Genomic DNA, 22,515 nt, shown 5'->3' on the forward strand with positions numbered 1-22,515 from the left:
CCCCCCCCCCCCCCCCCCCCCCCCCCCAGTGAAAGGACTTCCCCACCCAAAATGAGGCCGTTAAAATAGTTCCTAATAGTTTCTAGTGAGAGTTTTGGATTTTTAGCTGCAGACTTTATGTTAGATTTTCCCTTCCCAAATGCCTTTTGTCTTCCCGGAACCCTTATTTAGCACTTCAACAACGGGTCAGAGCCATGTCCCTTTGCCATAATGCTTTCTGAGTCACCCATACATATTTTGAGCTCCCCCACTCCTATGCTTTCTTCTCCTTGACATCTTGAAGTCTCCGTCCTCACCGATCTTCAGTTGGGCTATTTTTCTCAGACCCAACATATGTGGCTATCATTTCTGAATCACTACTACCCACAAAAACAGTCGCTCGCGCTGACAGGGGAATGATACCTCAGAACTTCTGAGTTTCTTCCTTTTCTCCCAGTGTTGCTCTACTATCTTTTTTCTTTCTAGACCAAAGTCATGTCTAATGCCAGGTCATGGTTTCTCTACAGACTTTCTTTATAGAATAAAGATTTTATCTTTATTTTTGAAGTTCAGGACTGTTTTAGCAAGAGCACTGAGAAGAGGACAATCTCCTCTAGAGGAAGGGAAGTGCAGAGTGGCATTTTTTAATTAACAAAGGGGAAAAAAGGAAATAAATAGTAACTTGACAAACCAGCAAGAATCAGGAAAAGTGAAAATGGCAAAGTAAGCCAAACATAAAATAGACTGGAAGAGTCACAACCAAAATCTACTGACGGCTAGTTTTAAACAAGCAAAATCCACCTATGAAAGCCATCTGTTTGGCCGGCCCGGTGGCGCACTGGATAAGTGCGTCGCTTGGGAAGCGTGGCGGCGCTCCTGCCTGAGCGTTCGGATCCCACATACAGACCGGTTCCCGCTCACTGGCTGAGCAAGATGTGGGCGCAACACCGAGGGTTGCGATCCTGTTGCCGGTCCCCGGTCTGGTATGGGGGCAACACTGAGGGTTGCGATCCGTTGCCGGACACGGAAAAAGACAAAAGACAAAAAAAAAAAAAAAAAAAAGAAAGCCATCTGTTAGACCAGAAACAAAACAAAACAAAACAAAAACAAAAACTCCATGTTTAAAAATAAAGAAAAAGAAAACTTGAAGACAAAGGGATCCTAAAGAGGTAGTAGGGGAATGTAAAGGAAAATAATACAGGAGAGGTGATATTAATACCAAAAAAGTGAAATTTCTGTTTAAAACATTAAACAAGACAAAGGAGGCTACGATCAGGTACAATTTACAAAGGCATTTTCACACCTAAGCCTGCCTGCACCAAACAAGGCAGCGACCAATATGTGCTCAATACAATTCACCACTTGGACGAATTTATGGGGTGAGGGGTATGATTACATCAATACATGCCAGAAAAACAGTTGATAAGTTCAGCAGTGTCTCCTATATAAACATCCTAAAGTAAGGAAGGAAATCATTTAAATAAGTAAAGACTACTTGCCAAAAAGAAATTGGCAAACATAATGCAAAATGGTGAAATAAAACTCAGTTTCCACTAAAATCAGCAGCAAGACAGAAATTTTAGAGGTTCTAGTGAACTCAAAAACACCCATATTTAGCATGGAATTTAGAACAGAAGAAACCAAAATTCCTTTATCATCAAATGACTGCATGCTAGTTACTTTAAATTATGAAAATCAATATTTTGGCAAGATGACTAAATACTGAGTAGATAATCAGCTAGAGATAGAAATGGAAAAAATAACACATTTGACAGCAGTGACCCCCAAAACTGTAAAGCGCTTAAGAAAAAAGGAATAATTAAGGAACAGACCAAATATAAAGAAAAGTACAAAATACTTGATTTTTGTTAAGATAATGTTTAAAGTTACAACAACAAAAAATACCGGAATACAAATTTCAATATTCCCTCTTAGGGAACTAGACAACTGTTAAATAGTATTTTATGATATTTATGTACCATAGTTTTGGCTAGCAGCAAAAACTATGGTACATAAATATCATAAAATACTATTTAACAGTTAAAAAAATAAAATAGATATGATATTTAGAACTGGAGCTAAAAAAAATGTACTGGAGAAATATCTATGACATCTTGGTAAGTGAGCAGTAAGTGAGAAAAACAAGTAACACAAAAACTACATATGTGTATACCATATGTTTGTATGTGACTGTAGGGCTTTAAAGAACTGTTGGGGATTACTACCTATCCGGTAATCATTAGTCCATACTCTACACAAAAACTACATATGTGTATACCATATGTTTGTATGTGACTGTAGGGCTTTAAAGAACTGATGGGGATTACTACCTATCCGGTAATCATTAGTCCATACTCTATTTTTTTTTTTCATTCATTCATTTGACAAATATTTGCTGAGTACCTATTGCGTGCCTTACATGCTGACATTTATGGGACACCAAGCACATGCAGACGCATTGCCAGGTGTTAAGACTACACGCAGCTCGTGGCAGATGTGATTAACACAAAATCACACATGCCCCCACATGGCTTGTGATGTGGAGGAGACAGTCAATGAAGAGTTATCTAAATGAAATGATTGTGGTATTTGATGTACTATGAAGGAAGTTGCACAGAATGCTGCATTAGAGTGGACAATTCACCAAGGAAGTAACATTTAAGCCAACTTGAAAAATGAGAAGACAGACATGTAACAAATTCAGGGAACAACATCCCAGTACAAGGGAACAGCATGTTCAAGGGTCCTGATGGGGAAAGATTTTGGAACATCCCAGGAATAGACAGAAGGCCAGTGCAACCAGGCAATGTCCATGCAGATTTATAGACAAGTCCTTCCATTCTGATTGAAATTTCCATTATGCACACAATCTCCAAAGTTTTAAATTTCAAAGTGAATGCAAAATACAATTGTTTTCTCTTGGATCCTTCATAATGATACCAAAAATATTTCTCTTAAATACCTCTCCAATTTAGGCAAGCTGACTAGATGTCTTTCCTTTGATCTGAGATGTGCCCATTGGTTTTCTGATATCATACCTACCTCTTTTCCTCTCCCAGAAAGAGAGTCATTATTGGTTTTCTATACTGTCAGATTTTTCTCATCTTGCTTTTAGAAAATCAGTAACACCTTCTTCTTTCTTAACCAGACCACTCCATCAGACACATACTTGTCCAACAAGCCACGGGTATCAGAATCTTAGAGCCAGGAGATCTTTGAGAGGTCATGAGATCTCTCCTCACATTATAGATGAGGAATGAACGGCCCACTGAAGGGGAATCTGGTCACATGGCAGTGGGGTGAAGGCACCAACCCAACACCACTTCTCACCTGGTGTTCTTTCTGCTGCCCCAAGTTTCTCCACACCATGACAGTTACATGATCATTTAAAACATGAGTCACGTTGGAAGCACACTGGAAACAAGGTCCAGTGCTCTCCGAGGGTGACAACACTCCCTTAGTAGGAGCCAGACTCAGCAACTGGAAGTGTCTAGGCTACCAGGAGATACTCAACCTATATTTGAACAATAAATGAATGAATACCCACTGAAATGTCACCTCCTCAGAGAGTTCTTCCCTGACCCTCCACCTGACGGCACCTCTCCTGTGATTCTTCATCAGCTCTGCTGAGATTTAGAAAAGGATGTAAATGCTACTTTCTGCTTACTTCAAATTCTCTAGGGGAAAAGTTATCAAATTTCAGGGAATGAGACCTGTGACCTTTCTGCTCAATGTCAGAAAATTGTCTAATTATCCATTTATTAGAAGAGTAGGAAGTGCAGGGTCTAGTTTCGAATTAGAATATCTGGAAACTGTAGCTTTAACCAGGACCACAAAGGCAACTTTCCTTGCCAGGACTTATAAATGTCAAAGAACTATTTCATCAGTCTTAAAGTTCGTGTGCCTGACCCAATCAAGGGCAAAGTGCATGCCACATATATTTGTTCTCTGAAAGGCACCCCTAACCCAGCACTCTGTGCTTATGGCATTTAACACTTGTTGCATCTAACTGATTACTAGCCACAGGGGCACAGAGAATAAAATGCCCAAATCATGCTTTCCCAAAATCTTGGATACAAAGAAATAACCCAGAAGATAAGTCCAAAGACAAATTCAAGTGTAGGAGACTTGTGAGATAGAAATTAACAAAAGAGGGCATTATAAACTACCTCAGCGTGCTAATCTGTGGCAAGTTCATCTATCCAAAGCACTGCATTTGCAAGAATATAAAAGTCCCGCTCAAATACACACCTGGGATAGTGGGGTTTTCTGCATGCAGTTAATCCCACCAACAAAAACCATATTAGGCATGATGGGCCTGGGGTAATTATAAACAAAGTCACTTCGCAACAGCCAAACAGATGCAGTACTCATAAGGTCCTGGACAGTCACATCTCTCTGAAGGACTTCAGAGGCCAGTAGCGCATATGGGGAGTAAATTGTACTGCACAGAAAGTTCTCCACCAAGGCAATGAGCACGTTCTTCACCCGCTGCGGGAAGGTCATGTGATCTGAGTTAAAGGACAGAGGCGTGGGCACATAGGACAGTGGGTGGGGGCACTGGGTAGCCTCAGAGTCCAGGCTGCATGGCAGCGCATTCAAGAAGTATACAGTAGGCAGAGCCAGGTACTGGGCCACGATGGGGCCGCAAGGAAGGAAAGGGTCCGTCAGCACGGCTTCGAAGCTGCTTTCTGCCAGGGAGGCCATGAGCTCCTTGCTGTGCAGCAAGTGGGAGCAGGCGGACAAAAACAGAGCAGAGTCCTTTTTGGTTTTCTTGTACATTTTGATCACACGCTGCAGGAAAGGATCATTCTCAAAAACAAGATGTCCAAGACCGAGAAAAGCCTCTTCCAAGTCCTCCCTTTGGAATGGCACGGGGTATCTCTTCAGGGTGTAAAACGCTCCTTCTTTGATGTGCACCGAGGCAGCAGGTGCTACGACCACTATTTCATGTCCCCTGTGCCACAGCTCCTCAACGACTCCTAGCAAGCTCAGCCAGTGGCTGCCGTCGATAGGGACCAACAACAGCTTCGCAGCACGCGACACAGCAGGACCAAGCGCACACAGCAGCAGACCCAGGACAAGCAGACGTGGGCCCTGGGACCCTGCAGACATGGTGCCTGGCATTTGCTCCTGCCACAGGTTTGCCCTCTCCCATTTACAAGTGGCAAGAACCAATCTTTACACCAAGTTAATGTTTGATTGTGTCAGTCACAAAGACAGCAGGAAGTTCACTTTCAGAGAAAAAGAGGGTGGCGCTTTACTGCGTTTCTTAAGCAACAAAATTCCTTACTCAATCACATTATTGAATGAAAACAGAAAGCAAAATACCTCCAGCACCTTCGGATCCCTTATTTTTTTCAGATCCATAGTATGTCCATGGATCAAGAAAGTGTACCAGAGAGAAAAAAGGACTACGTGGTGAAAAACCAGACTTGCTTTTCAGAAATGAAAGAGAAAGCGTTTTAGAAAGAAAAGAATGTGACATTGCAACCCTGCCTCCGGCCCATGGGAACCTTTAAGATTCCTCCGGTCCATGGGAACCTTTAACCTTCTCCACAGCTCACCAGGGCTCTGACTGACCACTCGCCTCATTTTTTGATTCATTCATCCAACAAGTATTTACTGAGTTGCACACAGCACTGAGTCTTGAGGCTGCAGCAAAGACCACCCTGGATGAGTGCCCGGCCTCCTCAGAGCTCACGCTCCATCAACAGAGACAGAAACAATTTAAATGGAAAAGCAGGGACGTTAGCACTTGTGAAGCATGCTAAGAAGGACATGAATGGGGTGGGGGCAGGAGGGGGGCATGGTAGGGTAGAGAATGACTGGAGAGTATTCTCCAAGGATAGCCCTGTAGGGAGGCAGGAAGAACATTCTGTAAATAGGAAACCAAAATGGATAAGCAAACTAAAGCAAGTTAATTGTACACCAGCCCAAGGTCTGGGAGAAATAAGACACTTCGGGAAATTCTGATGACTGAGTTGAAGGCAAAGGGGAAAGGTGAACAAAAACCACAGTGAGAATTCGTATTTATTGAGCGTGTACTATGTGCCAAGTATTGCACTAAGCACTTCACAACACACCTTATGCAATCCCCTAGAACTATTCTATAAAGGCAGCTACTATTTTTCCCATTTTACAAACAAAGACACTGAGGCTGAGAGAGGCAAAGAGATTTGCTAGAGTCCCATCTTTACTAAGTGGCAGAGCTGAGACCCAGGCCCTGGGTGCCAGTGCCTAGAGTCCCTGCTCTTAACAGCTCCCCGGGGCCTCTAGTAACTCCAGGCAATGGCATGTAAGTCCCTGATTGAAATTTACAACCCATTAGAAGTCAGAAGTAAAGCTGTGATCCCCACAGTCATTACCCAATCAAAGTAAATGTAGAGAAGGCAGATGGCAGGACTTTGAGCCCAAGGAGAATGTGCTCACATAGCGATACCCTGCACCAGCTGGTGCCCCAGGAGACCAGGTGAAGGGTCAGGAAACAAGTATGGTAGTTGCCAAACAGAAATGCTCCCTCTCGAAGAAAGGGCAAAACAAGTGCAGGCAAAACTGAGCCTTTCTCTCTTTTCTTTTGGAAACCTCTGCTGTTCCATACAATCCCAGGATGAAAGTGCAGATCCCAACATTTTGACCATGGACATCACTGGCCACTCATGCTTGGGGATGTGCTTGGAGGGTCATGGGGAAACTGCTAACATTAAAGCTTTGGTGTCCTGTGGGCCATGTTAACAGGGCCTCTCTCATGCCGGTACTTAGAGAAGGTACTTAAAGTCCTTTTTCCCTGGACCACCATCCTTTCTCAACAGACCTCCAGCCTCTCACGTGCATGCACATGTGCACACACACAGACACACTCAAGATCTTCCCCACCTCAAAGCACTGTTCATTCTTTAGGACCAAGATTCTGGGTGAGTAGAAAACACACAGCAATGCTTCTGCTCTTCGGCATGCCCTTATCTGCAATTTCGAAATTTACAGTCCAATTTAAATTTTAAGGGTGATAATTCTTCCAAAGTCCCAACATCATGAGAGTTCATCTATAGATTACATAGCAACAAAGAGGCTGTAAATACACAGTCACCACTGTAATGGTTTTATGACTTTCCTGCATCACGCAAAGCCTCTTTGAAGTCACCGTACACCTGGATGGTCTGGGGCCATGACTCTGCCCCTGACCAGAGAATGTTTACTAATCTGAATAGCAGACAATCTACATTCACTCTCACGAATGACTGAGAACCCTATTAAGCAATCCAATAAAGCTTTTGGCTTGGAACCTGAGCAGACCTGACACTCAAAATCCATTGCTAACTCCCTCATTCACCAAAAATTTATGAAACATGTGAGCCCATCATCTGTCAGGCACTATGCTAGGAGCTGGGGCCAGAAACCTAAGTTAGAAACAGTCCTTCCCTCTAAGGAGGGGTTCAGTGGGCAAAGATGGGCAGAGACAAACTCACGACTAGGCAATTACAGGGCAGGGTGAGATGTGCTCTGGTGGTTGAGGAAACAGAACGGGGCATCAACGTGGTCTTGCCTTGGGGGCTACTGAAGAGTGGAGTGTCCACAAAAGTGTTCCTGGAACCCATTAAGAGGTGCTTTCTCTTTAAGTTGAAGCCAGAAGTTAATAGCCCCACAACTCAGCATCCTAGCAGCTACTTTTTTTTTGGCATCTGGCCGGTAGGGGGATCTGAACCCTTGACCTTGGTGTTACAAGTTGGTGCTCTAACCAGCCCCCCTCCTAGTTCCTTTGATCAAATCAGAATAGAGGGCTTGTTACTAAACTAAAGGAGCAACATAAACATGTCCACTGCACTGTGGATCATCTACAGGACCCTCCAGAGGAAACAGAGTTGTCTTCCCTGAATCTCCGCAGCATTTTGTTCTTTTCTGCCTTGTATTCTTCAGCAGTGTGCATATCTGTCCGTGCAACTAGACTACAGATATATACATATATTCCTCAGAGGCAGGGTTTCAGCTTTGGAATCACTCTATCTCTCAGTCAGATGCCAGTCTACAGATTTGAGGACACTAAGCATTCAGTAAATGTTTCTGTATAGATGTGACTTCCTTTTCTCTCTTTGCTCTAGGCCATGTATCCAAGCAAACAAGTGCTCAATCTGGATGAGTCTACCACTGTCTCCCAGACCCAGCTGTCATGGTCCCGTTTCAGAGCCCAGCCCCAGCCTCTAGCTGTTCCCTCTGATTCATGGCATCAGCTGCCCCTGCACTGCCTCACCCTACCAACTTTTCTGGCACCTTGGTCAGTGGCTTCCTAGGGCCCAGAAGGAAAGACTCCTTGGGAACCCCTGGAATGAACCCTAGCCCACCTGTCCAAGTTCATTTCTTCTCTCTAGAACTTTTGCTTGATTCCTCCCTCTGCCCCTTACCCTCCAGCCATTCCAGATCATTTGCCCTCCCCAAAACTTGCTTTGTACTTTCCCAAGTTGCTTTGTAAACTGGACTCTACTCCTGATGAGCTTCCTATTACTGTCTATTGCGTGCCAATCAACTGCCAAGTCTAGGGCTTCCTGTCCAGTCACTCGAGGTGATAAGAACTCAGCAGTTTGTTCTGGTGAGATAAGGCACCCTCTTTAGACCTACCACCCTTTATGATGAAATCCTAGGAAGTTTATTGGTTAATCATTTTCCCCTTAGAACTAAGTGATCTTTATTGATGTGTTGCCTCATAATTTATCAAAGCAAAGAATATAATGTCGGAGAGAGACTAAAGAAAAAAGAGGAGGTGGAGAGAATTCAGACGTCAAGAAATGCCAGAAAGAAAATTATGGTTAGATATAGCAGTTTTAGTGGAAATAATCACTGCATCTCAACTTTACCCACAGCACCACAAACACAACCAGTAGGTTTTAAAGATTTTGATAGAACAGTGATTCTCAAAGTATGGTCCAGGGAACCCTGGGGATTCCCAAGAATTTTTTCAGGGAAATTTTGCAAAGTCAAAACTATTCCTATAATAACGATGCTACTTGACTTTTTCGCTCTGAGTCTGTTATAGGTGTTAGTGGGGTTTTCCAGAGGCTACCTGACGTGTGATACCGCAACAGGTCAAATGCAGAAGCTGACACGAGAAATCTAGCTCTCTGCTATTAAGCCAGATGGTAAAGAGAGATGCAAAAAATGTAAAACGATGCCACTTTGCTCAGTAAAGTTTTTCGTTTTGAAGAACACAGTTTTCGGGTTTACTGTAATTAAATTGGCCAATGAATATTTCTTTTTAATCCTCAGTATTAATCTCTAATGCGGCACGTATGATCGATCTACATCCATTATATAGTTACAAAACAACGAAAGCAAACGGGTGCTGAGACCAAGACGTTTGAGAACAAATGACCCGACTCCTTCAGCCCTCTTTATGGTCACGCTAAACCCACTCTCATCTACTCCTCCCCAGGCTGATATAAAGCCGACTTCTCAGAAAAACGCCTTCTGAGACAGCCAGGTCGCCGAATACTGCTAACTCTGATGATTATCAGTGTCCTCAGCAGTGGTGCATCTTTTATTCCCTGGTAGTGTAGGTCTTCCTGTAGGGTTTTCTGACCATTAGCCACTATCAGGTAGTTAGCAAAGAAGGACAATTCTCTTCCCATGCTGGAGTTGAATGAGCTAGAAGGCTGGTTTCCCCTACATTGAAGTAAATGGTTGCCAGGGAGGTTGCCTGGGAGAGCTTCTAGTCCCAATGTGTTAGGTGGAATCAGCTCTGTGGGTTGGGCCTCTCTGCTGAGGAGAGCCCAGTGGTTTACATCGGTGGGGGGGGAGCGCCACGGAGCCCGCGCTCAGCCTTGGCCAATGAGGTGCGGCCACGTCACAAGGGGCGCCGCTCCGGCGGTCCCCCCTCGCGGGGCGCTCCGGCTCGTGCCTCCGGGCTGCCCCCGCGCCGCGCGCCGTGCCCGTGGCCCGCGGGCCGTGCCCGTCCGGTTAACATGGTGGACTACTACGAAGTGCTGGGCGTGCCCCGGCAGGCCTCGTCTGAGGCCATCAAGAAGGCGTACCGCAAGCTGGCGCTCAAGTGGCACCCCGACAAAAACCCTGAGAACAAGGAGGCGGCGGAGCGGAGATTCAAACAGGTGGCCGAGGCCTACGAGGTGCTGTCGGACGCCAAGAAACGCCAAGTGTACGACCGCTGCGGCGAGGCAGGGGTGAACGGCGGCGGCGCCGGCGGCGGGCCTTTCCAGGACCCCTTCGACTACATCTTCACCTTCCGCGACCCGGTCGAGGTCTTCAGGGAGTTCTTCGGTGGCCAAGACCCCTTTTCATTTGACTTCTTCGGAGACCCGCTTGAGAACATTTTGGGGGGTCGGAGGTGCTCCCGGGGAAGCAGAAGCAGAGGGTCCGCACCCCTTTTCTCCACCTTCAGTGAATTTCAAGCTTTTGGGGGTGGCGGTTCTCCTTTTGATACAGGACTGACTTCCTTTGGTTCCCTGGGGAATGGGGGCCTTTCTTCCTTCAACATGTCCTGTGGTAGTGGTGGCACAGGCAGTTTCAAGTCCGTGTCGACATCCACCGAAATAGTTAATGGGAAAAAAATTACCACCAAGAGAATCATTGAGAATGGGCAAGAGAGGGTGGAAGTGGAAGAAGATGGAGAGTTAAAGTCCCTGACAATAAATGGCAAAGAGCAGTTGCTACACGTTAACACCAAGTAATTCCAGTCCATATTTGACTTAAAGCACATATTGAGGAATAGCAGACATTTTTCTTTTAAGATTGCAGGGGAACTATACTTTCAGAACAGCTGTACCCAAGAATTTATGAACAGTTCATGCCAACGTTTATTTGTTGTTATTGTTGGGACCACACAATAGGACCTCTGTTTGTCTTTAGAACTGTTGTAAATATCTGTATGCACTCTGCTGTTTATTAAACTTAATCCTGAGGCAGACAATGATTATTTCATAGTGCTACGACAAAATGTTCACCACAGCACCTTGAACCTTACCTTTTTCCATTTTGTTTGAAATGTGAGCCAGGTAGTTTGAATCATTTTACTTCAGTTTTTTAGCACATGGTGGTGAAAGATATGATATCAATGTGTGGGGTTTTCAAAAAGTTTATGGAAAGACTTGTATTATCTTTTAATTCCATTTTTCCATGAACTTTTTGAGGTACACTCCTGCTTCTGGTTTAAAGATGACATGTGCTTTTAGTTGCACATGCTGGTGATGTAGGAAGAGTTGACCACTGGTTAAATATAATGTTAAATCTAGGCTTTTAAAAAGAGGTAAGCCTTGTAAAGTGTGTGTATTAGTTTCCTATGGCAGCTGTAACAAATTACCAAAAACTTGGTGGCTTAAAGCAATGCACATTTATTCTCAAAGTTTTGGATGTTAGAAGTCTGAAATCCATTTCACTAGGTTGAAATCAGTGTTAGCAGGAACATGCTCCCTCTGAAGACTAAGGACAAAATATTTAAGTAAATGCCTCAAGGTTACATGGTTGGTTAATGGCATGTTAGGACTACTTAGCCCTGACTTGTTTCTACAACTATGGTAGATCCCGGACATGTTAAAAAGCATTTCCGTAATGTGACACAGAACTATCCCATTGCCATGCATGGGATGTAATCAAACTAGGTTGGCAAAAGCCAGGTTTCACCTGAAATACTGATTGGGTATGGTACCAAACACACATCTGAGAAAGTACTGTTCTGTTGGCACAGTTTATGCCCCGAATGAAGACTTTTCGGGGCATGTTTGCCTTGGGATAGTCCATCACAAAGTGTTCCATCCCCCATGGTCACTTCTGAGGAAAGGTTTGCATACAGCATGACAGCAAAAGGACAACTGAACTAGACAGGCTAAAAATGCAGCATGTTCTTAATTATCTGCAGAAAAGTCACGTGGCCTAAACACATTGTTAACAAACTAGGACTATGTGAGATGGGTTTGGACATGCTTTAGTGTTCTTAGCCCAATCCACACAGAATGACATGCAAACAGTACACAGCAGGAATACGGGATTCAGTCAGCAATGTCCCAACAGGGGAACAAGGGGGCATCTGTTAAAACCACATCAAATGAACAGTCACTGAGGTACCCGGGCAGTTGCTGCTTATATACTAACTGTGCAAGAAGTATCAGAATAAGACTACCAATGCTCTTAAAAAATGAGTTTGTTTACTCGCCAGGCCAGGGAACTCAGGCCAGAAAGGTATTCACTGAGTAGTTTGCTGCAAGAGGGTCTGCTTCTGAAGAAGATGGGATGTCAGGAGTTTTGAAGTGATGGGAAGGAGCAGGCACAGTTTCAAAGTGGTTATGTGTGCTGGAAATCACTACAGAATGAGTGTGTATCTACACAATTGGTTAAAATGATTTCTATTATTCAGTGGTCAGCAAAGAGTCCAGAATACTAGGGTCACTCAGAGGGCATGAATCTTCAGTAGCTCTGGCCAATTTTAACAGTTGAGGGCAAACACAACATTCAGTTTTGATAATCCTGCTGTAAATGGAAAGTTTTCCTTTTACAAAAGTAAAAAGAATTTTATTTTTCAGAATTGAAAATTTCTTTTCAAAATGTCTCAGCTCAAAACAAAACAAAAAACACAACACTGCTATAGGTCTGTATGTGGGTATTAATCTTATGAAAGGGTTTGAGTAGGCTTTTAGAATGGGGGATAAAAAGGGCATTTTCTCTGGTGCACAGATGACAACCTCAAGTCCCCTGCAGTGAATTGCCTCCACGAGTTCACTAGCACTTTCACACAGAGCACACCAGGCAGTGAGAGGCATGTCCCTATCAGCCCCAAGAGACCTAGAGACCTATGGCCCTCTCAGCAGGATCCAAAAATCCAAACAGCCAGATACTTCTGGCTGGAGCTCCACACACAGCTGTTCTTGGTTCAGCTTACCTCACACAATGGAAAGCATTTGGAAGAGATAATGCTCTCTTCAAATAATCACTAAACGGGGGCCGGCCCGGTGGCGCACTGGATAAGTGCGCCGCTTGGGAAGCGCAGCGGTGCTCCCGCCCAGGGGTTCGGATCCCACATACAGACCGGTTCCCGCTCACTGGCTGAGCGACATTCGGATGTGCGCCGCTTGGGAAGCGCAGCGGTGCTCCCGCCCAGGGGTTCGGATCCCACATACAGACCAGTTCCCGCTCACTGGCTGAGCGACGTTCGGATCTCACTGGCTGAGCGAGGCGCGGGAGCAGCACCGAGGGTTGCGATCCCATTGCCAGTCCCCGGTCCGGTACGGGGGCAACACATCGGGTTGCGATCCGTTGCCAGACACGGAAAAAGACAAAAAGACCAAAAAAATAAATAAATAAATAATCACTAAATGATCAATAGATCTTCTTCCCCTCTGATTCCACTCTTCTGTCTCTAAACAGACCTTCCCCATCTTGGGAAATCATTCACCCAACTCTGCTTATCTTTCTAGGAATCTCTCTCTCTCTCTCTCTCCCCCCCTCCCCCCCCCGGGCCATATAGGGATCCAAACCCTTGTCTTGGTTTTATCTTGTGCTCTAAACACTTTCTTGGAATTTCTGATTCCACTTTCTCCTTTGACTTTCTCAGTAACTGCAGATTCCTTTCATTTCCTCTTCACCCACTCTCCTTTAAATCCTCTTAGTATAACTTTAATCAATGACCTCAATACTGAATACATTAGCACTACCTTTATCCCACTCAAAAATAAGCTTTGTTATGGTAGAGTTCTCTATGGGGAGCTCGTTATTAGTTTTTTCCCCCTTAGGGGATGAAGATATTTATGTAAAGCCAGGGAAAGTGTTTCATTCGAGGTATCTATATTTGACAAAATTCAGAAGAATTCTAACTTTGGGACTTTATGAAAACAAAGTTATTTGTGAAGAATGATTATATTCATATTATGGGGGGGTGGAAAGTAACTTAAAGGAAGGAAAAAAGATGAATTTTTAAAAATGTACTTTGAAAGCAGTAAAGAGCAAAATTGATAATGCAGATAATAAAATCGATATAAATATGCTCTTCCAGAGATGCTTTCCCCAAGTGCAGGGGAAAAATAAAGGAGAAAAGTGTTGAAGAGTGAAATGATAGCAACAGAGCCTACAGAATAGAAATCTATGAATGACAGGTGTTCTTAAAGAAGAACTCAGAACAAAAATTTCAAGGGCTTAATAGAGGAAAACCTTCAAGTTTTGAATAAGATCTGAGTTTAACTTTAAGGCTTACTGTCTGTGGTAGACAGAATAATGGCCCCACAAAAGTGTCCACGTCCTCGTCATCATTCACATGATGAATATGTTTACATGGCAAAGGGACTTTGCAGATGTGATTAAATTCAGAGTCTTGAGATGAGCTTATCCTGAATTATCCAGGTGGGTCCAGTATAACCACAAGGGCTCTTACAAGTGAAAGAGGAAGACATGAGAGTCAGACTGAACATGTTACACTGCATCTACATGGAAATGGAAAAGTATCATCAAATTCCAAAAGTAAGCAGGAAAAAGGAAACTTTTTTTAAAAAAAGAAAGGAAACAATAATATAAAAAGAATAATCTTAAACTATGTGAAAGGAATAAGGTCAAGCATATACATTGTGTAACTTGAGAGAATTCTTACATCAAAAGAAACTATCAGATTGGCGTTTTTCAATTTTTTAACTTTTTAAATAAACTTTTCACACACAAAAATTTTAAGTTATAAGAGATGAGGAATACAAAAAATAACAGGAGTAGCAATACTAATATCAGATAAGGTGGATTATATGGGATATCATTAATGATAAAAGCCAACTATGTGAAGAAAATATAAGTCTAAAACCTACATGCACCAATCTAGCAGCTATATGTATAAAGCAAAAACTATTAAAAAATCCAAATACAACTTGAACAAAATTCAGTTATATGGGGATATCTTAAGACATCTCTTTCAGAATTGAGCAGATTAAGTAGAGTGTTTTAAATAGAAAAATTTTAACTATACAACTTTAGGTGCAGTCATGGAAAATTTACGAACATTGATCATATAATAGCCACTAGCTACACATGACTGAGCACTTAAAATTCGGTATCTTAGTCTGTCTTTTTGTTACTATAACAATACCTGAAACTAAGTAATGTATAAATAAAAGAAATTTACTTGGTTTATAATTCTGGAGGCAAGAAAGTCCAAAAAGCATTGAGCCAGCATCTGCTCAGCTTCTGCTAAGGGCTTCCCTGCACCAAATAAATGGCACAAACATGTTTAAGGTCTTCAGGTGACACACCTTGTCCTCCTAGACACTTTTACACTGTAGTAATAATAATGACAGTAGGTAATATTTATTGGGTGCTCACCATTACAACATCAAAGCCAGAATGGTTAGGTCACCTGCCCAAGGTCATCCAACTAGAAAAATGGGAGTAAAGTTTTGAGCCAATGCAGTTAACTCTAAAGAATATATTCATACACAAAAACTAAGAGAAAAGAGCAACCATTACTTTTTAAATTCCTTCCTATTTTTTACAAATCTAATAGATACATATATATTTTATAATAGAATGACCTCATTACATAAAGGGAAAAGAAAATGAAGTAGAAGAGATATCCTTCTAGTAGAAGTACAGAATTAAGAATACAAAAAATATAAAAGATTGTAAGTCATGGAAGTTCATATAAATTAAGTGAATATGACATAAATGGGGCTGAATCCCCTCCCCCAAAAAGATGGCTCATACAATGGATTAAGAAACAAAATCCAGTTCCCAAGAGCTCTACTTCAATTAATCCCCAGTGGTCAGGGTTAATATAAGATGCCTCCAAAATTCATGGTCAAGGAGTAGATCCCACTGTGGAAACTCGGAGTGGGGTGGGGCTGCTTGATGATGTCTCAGGTCCTCCTAAGAAACTGTCTCTTTTTCAACTCGTCTCTTCATCACTGCCCCTTCCTTCACTGGGTTTATAGGTTCACAGTTTTATCTCCTCTTAGCCCCTTCTACCATCGGTTGGTGATCTCAAAGTCCCAAGCAGAAGACCCATTTGACACACAATCTTGGCGATGCCTTTCCATCTCTGCTACGTCCCCACATTATACACCAGACACAAGCTCCTGTTCAGAAAACCTCCTTCTCTGAAAAGTTGGACTTAATTATTTCATTCTCTGATCACAGAGACACCATCTTCATTGTCTCACGTCTACTTAACTAATTCGACGTCTTTGAAACTCTACTCCATGTGAGTGCTTAGGACCCTTGTGAACACATTTCTATCCCTTACAAGACAGGACCACTAAAAGCTATCACATCAACAATGCAATTTGCTAGTTCCTTTATCTTTCTACTGAAAAACTACAGGCAAAAACCCCTTGATGGATCAGGTCACAACTCAATTTTTCTGCTCCTGTACAGCTGAAGGAAACTGCACAACTGTGAAAGTGTGCCTTTACAAATGGACGGTCTCAGCTGAGTCACACCATTGCTTGCCAGTCCTGTTACAGACCCTCCCTGCTGCCTCTTAATTTTCTCAGTGACCACTGCAAACCTTAACAATACTACTGTAGACACCTTAACAATTTATCTCACCAAAGACTATTTGGAGAATGAGAGCAGAAACCTTTGCATGGATGTATAGATAAGTAAGCACTTGTATAAGTAAGTTTTTTAAAAAATGTGTTCTGCCTGGAACATTGATTGGATAAAGACACCAAAACAGACCTGAGACAGTGGCTTCCTGTTGGCACAGTTTATGCCCCCGATGAAGACCATGTTGGGCATGATTGGCCTGGGGTAGTTCATCACAAAGTCTCCTCTGAACAGCCACACGGGTGCATGGCTGAGAATATCCACCAGTGAGTGACATCTCTCTCTGAAAAAGCTCAGAGGCAAGGCTTACATAAGAAGCTGTTGAAACGTGGCAGATGGACTTCAGGGTCAGCGGGTGCAGCATGTTCTTCACCCGCTGTGGGAATGTCATGTGGTCTGAATTCTTTGTTAGAAACCTAGGAATGTATGAGGAAGGGTTTGGACACTGGGTGGCCTCATACTCGACATCACATGAAATGACACGCAAGAAAAACACAGCAGGAACCGACAGGTACTTGGCCAGCAGAGCCCCGCAAGGGTACATGGGGTGTGTTAAAACCACACCGAAGAAACTGGCGTTCAGGTGCCCAATCAGGTCCTTGTTAGGCAGCAGCTCCTCACAAGAATTTTCAGATAGTTTTCATATTTGTCATAAATTTAAAAAATGTTTTCAGAATACGATCTGTTTCAAAGATCATGTGCACGTGGCCTCCCAAGAAGTGATCGAACTCTACCTGGGTGTAGGGTTTTCAGGATGAAGAAGTCCTCTTTTTTGATGTGCATGTTGACCTCTGGAGTGAGGACCACAGCCTGGTGGCCTTGGGCATGGAGCTCATGCATAGCCTGCTGCATGCTCAGTCAGTGGCTGCCATCCATGGGCACCACCAGCATCTTCCCACCTTCAGCCCAGGGCTCGATGCTGAGGAGGAGCAGCAGCCCCGCCAACCCTGGGAGTGCACACTGGAATCCTGGAGCCATGTCAGCAGAAGCTAACAGCAGCCCTTTCTTACCAGACTGTGCCTCCTTTGTAAGTTTTCTTCAACCTTTTTATCTTATCACTGAGCCACTTTGCAAAATGGCCTGCAATTGGAAAGGAGGGTGCCCTCCTTAAGTTAATCATTGTAGGATAAATCTATCCCCATCTTTCACGACTGGTCCCAACCTTCTGCCTCCACGCACAGATTGATAGTCCCAAGCTGGGAAAACTTCTCTGACCCTGCTGCTGTCTCTGGGAAACATCCTAGTTCACTCTCTTATTTTCCATCCGGTTCCCAAAACAAAGCTGTGTGCATTCATTTCAGATCATCACCTCCTACTTCTCTGTTAACTACGTTCTACCAGGCTCTAGCTGAGTTCTGGGGACTCACCAGTGCCATGGTCCCCAACCATAACCTCTCTGCTAGATGTCACCCCATACAAAACTGTTAAAACTCCTTCCTTCCACTCAAAATTAACACAGAGCATATCCAGAAAAATAGATAACATTGCTAAGCCAATTTCTCTAAACGGGGACAGGAGGGACGCTGGCTTTTTTTTTTTTTTTTCCATTTTCCACACCAGGATATCTCTTGTAACTATTGGGGAGGACTCTATTTCACACAGTTGTCAAACATGGGAATAGCTGTAGGGATGCTGACTCAAGATTTCCTGATTTGATTCTGCAGAAGGGTGTGTTGAGAATTCTGCATCTACCTCATAAAATTAAAGCTACTATTACCTCAAGCACACGTAGGCAAGACAGCCCTGAGCAATGATACATGGTGGGTTCAGACTTTTCACCAAGGTCATTTCCTGCTCCAAGTCCTGATAAGGACAGATTCCTCCAGAACAAGAGAAGCTACACAATTTGTGAGGCCCTTTGTTCAAATTTCAAGATGGAGAAAGCAAAGAGGGGGTATTCTGAGGATGAGATCCTGTGCAACCAAAGGGGTCCCCTGCCCATAAGGCTGCCCCTGTTCATCTCCCTTAGTGCTCAGTGAGATTGCTGGTACCTCCTTGTCCTGCTCTCCAAGGAGGATGCAGGCAGACTCCCTGGGCTGTCCTGCTCTCTGTCTTCCTGTACCTGTGTCTTCATGACTGGCCCAGTCCATTATGGCTGGTGAAGCTGTGGCTTCCTTGGGGAGGAAGTTACCCCCACTAGAGATCCGCTGTGACAAGACAGCACGCCACAGAGCAGATGTGTGCATGCCAAGATGCACCCTGGGCAGCACACTCTGCAGGGAGCATTTGGGTTTAACCCTTTCATGTAGCCTTGCTCCAGAATCCTAGTTCTCACTTCCTCCCCAACAGAAGCTCTCTGCTCTTTTTCTGGCTCCTGTTTGTGTCCAGTGACATAATGTATGTTTATACAAAGCCTCAGTTTCTGTCCTGCTACCCACTGGTCAAATCCTTTCATTTCCATCACACAGTCACGTCTACCAAGAGCCAAGCAAAAAAATGACTCACATCTGTAGATGGAGGCCATCCATGTCCTCAATGAAGTAGAGCATGTGAAAGCATGAGAGGGACCAGAACAGGACGGCTGGGACAGCAGGACATTAAGGTTGTTGATGCAGCCGCAGCTGCTGTTGGGCTCAGTAGCGAGAGAAGCGGTCATTTGAGTTTCAAGCCACCCACCACCTTATCTTATGGTAGAAATACCATGTTCTCCCTCTGGTAACCTCAGTTCTGTTCTCTCTTTTTCAAAGTTTGATGTATTATTGTGATAGACAAAATGCTCCTTTTTGTTCCTTCTTTTATTTATTTATTTATTTATGTATTTATTTATTTATGTGTTTATTTATGTATTTATGTATGTATTTATTTATTTATTATTTATGGCAGCTGACAAATACAATGATCCGACCCTTGATCTTGGTGTTATCAAGGGCAACGTTTCCAGCTCTCCTAACTGTGAGGATCAGCCTGTCCACAGCCCAACATCACCTGGTGTCACATGCCAAGAAGGAAGACTCAGCATCCTCGGGGGACCGAAAGGCGCTGGGCTTTGCCATGCTCCAATTAGAGGAAAAAATCTAGGCTGGAATAGATCAAGAGGCACACAACAAAGGTTTAACTTCATAACATCTTGATTTTGTCCCAAAGTAAGCTACAGATTTGACATAAGGCCAAACTAAACCTCACTGAGATTTTTAACCTGACCCAAAACAATCTTAAAAGTCACCTACAAACATGTCAGCTCTCGTCATAAAGAAGTCACTGTCACACCAGTGCTGCCACAGATAGTGCTGAAAACCTCTGCAAAATGTTCACCCAATGCACAGGGCAGCGTCTCCAGACACTGGAGAGCCCGTGGGAGGAGGAATGAAGGGAGCGTGGCGGCCGTGCATGAGTCGCCCACCAGTGTGGCTTTTTGCAGGAGGGCGGGCAGAAGGGGTGCACACCAAGCCCCCAACCCTCACTCTCACATGCTGTGAAGCCCCACCGCCCGCATGGTGCATGGAGTGGCAGGAAGCACGTGGGGAACAGACCTGCATGGGCTGGACAGCGACAGCAAGTGTGCAGCCGTGGCAGGGGGTGGAGGGAAAGAGGATCACACACGTGGCCCAGGGCTCCAGGACGAGGCACAAGGACTGCGCAGCTGGGAACGCACATTTCTTCTCCCACTGCTCTGGGGCTGGGCTGGGATCTGAATCAAGGTGTCGGCATGGTGGCCCTCCCTCTGCAGGCTCTAGGGGGTGTCCTACCCTGCCCCTCCAGCTTCCAGCGTCTGCTGGCATCCCTCACAGGTCCCTGGCTAATGGGTGCATCACTCCAGTCCCTGAGTGTCTTCACATGGTCTTCCCTCTGTGCATATCTGGCTCTGCATACAAATTTCTTTTTTAAAAAAGGACACCACTCACATTGGATTAGGGCCCACCCTAATGACCACATTTTAACTTCATTACCCCTGTAAAGACCCTATCTCCAAATAGGTCACATTCTCAGGCACTTGGATTTAGGATTTCAACATAGCTTTTGGAGATGGGGGTCACTATTTAACCCCCAAACAAAGGACAGGCCACCCTGGCCTTGTGCACTAAGCTGAAGGACTGAGACTCACCCTGAAGGCCAAGGCAGCCACTGAAGGAGGTGTGGAACCGCCAGCTTTGTGTTTCTGAAATATACTTCTTGCAAAGTACTGAGTATGATCGACAGGGGTCAGATTTTCAGGATGTTTCTGCAGAGGGCAGGGCCTGAATCAAAGCCACAGCCCCTCCTTCAGGGACAGAACAGATGGAGACGCAGTCAACAGATGCAACCACCAGGGGGCGCTCGGAGACCAAGACCAGCACAAGCTGGAAGGCCACAGAGAAGGCGAGTCTGCAGGGCATCCCCAACTGCCCATGGAGTATGGTCCCCTGGGAGCTGTGTGCACTCAGGGCAGGAGAGAGGGATGCTTAGCTGCAGGAGAAAAACCTCAGCTCCTGAGCTATTCCTCCAACCCCATTAAAATGCCTATGCCCAGAAAGCAGCCTGCTGGTGAGCACAGGGTAAGGGTGGGAATATGCTGCTACAGTTCATTGTCACAGGAAAGGGGCTCTCCCTGTTCTAAATTCATGCAGTGACTTTCTATCTACATATTGTTGTCATCTGATTTCTAGTTGCACATCAGATGCCCTGGGGAGAGTCGGGCACCTGGGCAATGGTGGTCCCATCAGACACAGGTGCTCGGGTAGAGCAGGACAGTGGGGACAGAGGAGCTCGCACACATTCCTGGTGCCTGGAGATTCCAGGAGGAAATGTCCGAGGCATCGGCTTCAGGGTCTGCAGCCGAGGGGAGATCTGAGCTGCTCATGTAGACTTGGAACCATCTGCATGTGGTCGTGATTGATGCCATGGGTGTCAGTGAGATCACCCAGAAGGGTCCAGAGAGAGAAAAAGGCATCCCTCAAGCCTGCCCCCTAGTGACAGTGCTCGACTCTGCCACTTCCATAGACCTAAACATAAAAACTAAGTGTTAAACTTTTTGAAGAAAACATAGCAGCCAATCTTCATACCTCAGGTGGGCAAAGATTTCTTACAAAGGCATAAAAGTATATATACACCCCCCCAAAATTGATAAATTGAACTTCATCAAAATTTAAGCTTTTGTTCTTTGCAAGATATTGTTTCTAAAATGAAAAAAAAACAAAAAACAAAAAAAAAAACTGAGCACGCCACCAGGAGAAAACATCAGCAAAACATATCTGACAAAGACGTGTATCCAGAATATACAAAAAACTCTCACAACTCTAAAACAAGACAAATGACCTAATAAAAATGAGCAGGAGATCTGTAGGGTTACTTTTTAAAAAAATATGTGCATATGATCAATGAGCACAAGAAATTATGTTCATCACCAGCAGTCATAAAACCATTGCAGATTAAAACCATGATGAAATTACACTACCCACCCACTAGAATGAATACAATGTAAAAGACTGACGAGAGCAAGTGTCAGCCAGATCACAGAGCAATGAGAACGCTAACACATGGCAGGTTCTTTTAACTCTGTTAATTGTTTCTTTTGCTGTGCAGAAGCCTTTTAGTTTGATATAATCCTGTTTATTTTTCCTTTGGTTGCCCATGTAGGTTAAATGGTAACTGCTTTGGGAAACAGTGTGGTCATTTCCTACAAAGTTGTACATACACGTACCATGTGCCCCAGCATCCCCACTTCTAAGTATTTACTCCAAGAAAACTGAAACCGAATATCCTTAGAAACACTTGTACACAAATATTCTTGGCAGGTTTATTCTCAATAGTAAAAAGCTAGAAACAACCCACATGATCATCGACAGGAAAGCAGATGAGCAAACGGTGATGTATCTCTGTGATGGGATACTACTCAGAAATAAAAAGGAATGAAATATTGACACACGCAGGAAGACAGATGAATCCAAAAACACATTACGCTGAACAGAGGACTCCACACATAATACAGTACACATGCACATTTCCCATCTGCACTGGTGTGATTCCATTCAGATGAGCTCCAGAAAGACAACTCTATTGTCCAATGACAGAAACCAGGTCAGTGGTTGCCTAAGGCTGGGGGCAGGT

The 22,515-nt window shown here is 44.1% G+C and overlaps 2 protein-coding genes across 4 annotated transcripts in view; one reads left to right on the forward strand and one right to left on the reverse strand.

The window, feature by feature from the left end:
- Positions 1-22,515, reverse strand: part of UGT1A6 (UDP glucuronosyltransferase 1 family, polypeptide A6) — an 86,601-nt gene that overhangs the window by 6,944 nt on the left and 57,142 nt on the right. The window contains exon 1 of one of the 3 annotated variants that reach the window (XM_008572260.1): positions 4,231-5,108. The exons of the other annotated variants lie outside the window; for them this stretch is intronic. Coding sequence (XP_008570482.1) covers positions 4,231-5,106 — 876 coding nt within the window. The 5' untranslated portion in view covers positions 5,107-5,108. Of the gene's footprint in view, positions 1-4,230; positions 5,109-22,515 lie in introns of those variants that run through there. 3 annotated transcript variants of the gene reach the window in all.
- Positions 9,930-10,886, forward strand: DNAJB3 (DnaJ (Hsp40) homolog, subfamily B, member 3). The gene has a single exon (XM_008572259.1). It carries the CDS (start codon positions 9,930-9,932, stop codon positions 10,650-10,652), a length of 723 nt encoding a protein of 240 aa, XP_008570481.1. The 3' UTR covers positions 10,653-10,886.

This window comes from Galeopterus variegatus, unplaced genomic scaffold (genome assembly GCF_000696425.1).
Source record: "Galeopterus variegatus unplaced genomic scaffold, G_variegatus-3.0.2 Scaffold769, whole genome shotgun sequence".
Classification (NCBI taxonomy): Eukaryota; Metazoa; Chordata; class Mammalia; order Dermoptera; family Cynocephalidae; genus Galeopterus; species Galeopterus variegatus.

Coding starts and splice junctions, on each gene's coding strand:
- DNAJB3 (XM_008572259.1), top strand. CDS start 9,930: ATGGTGGACTACTACGAAGTGCTGGGCGTGCCCCGGCAGGCCTCGTCT.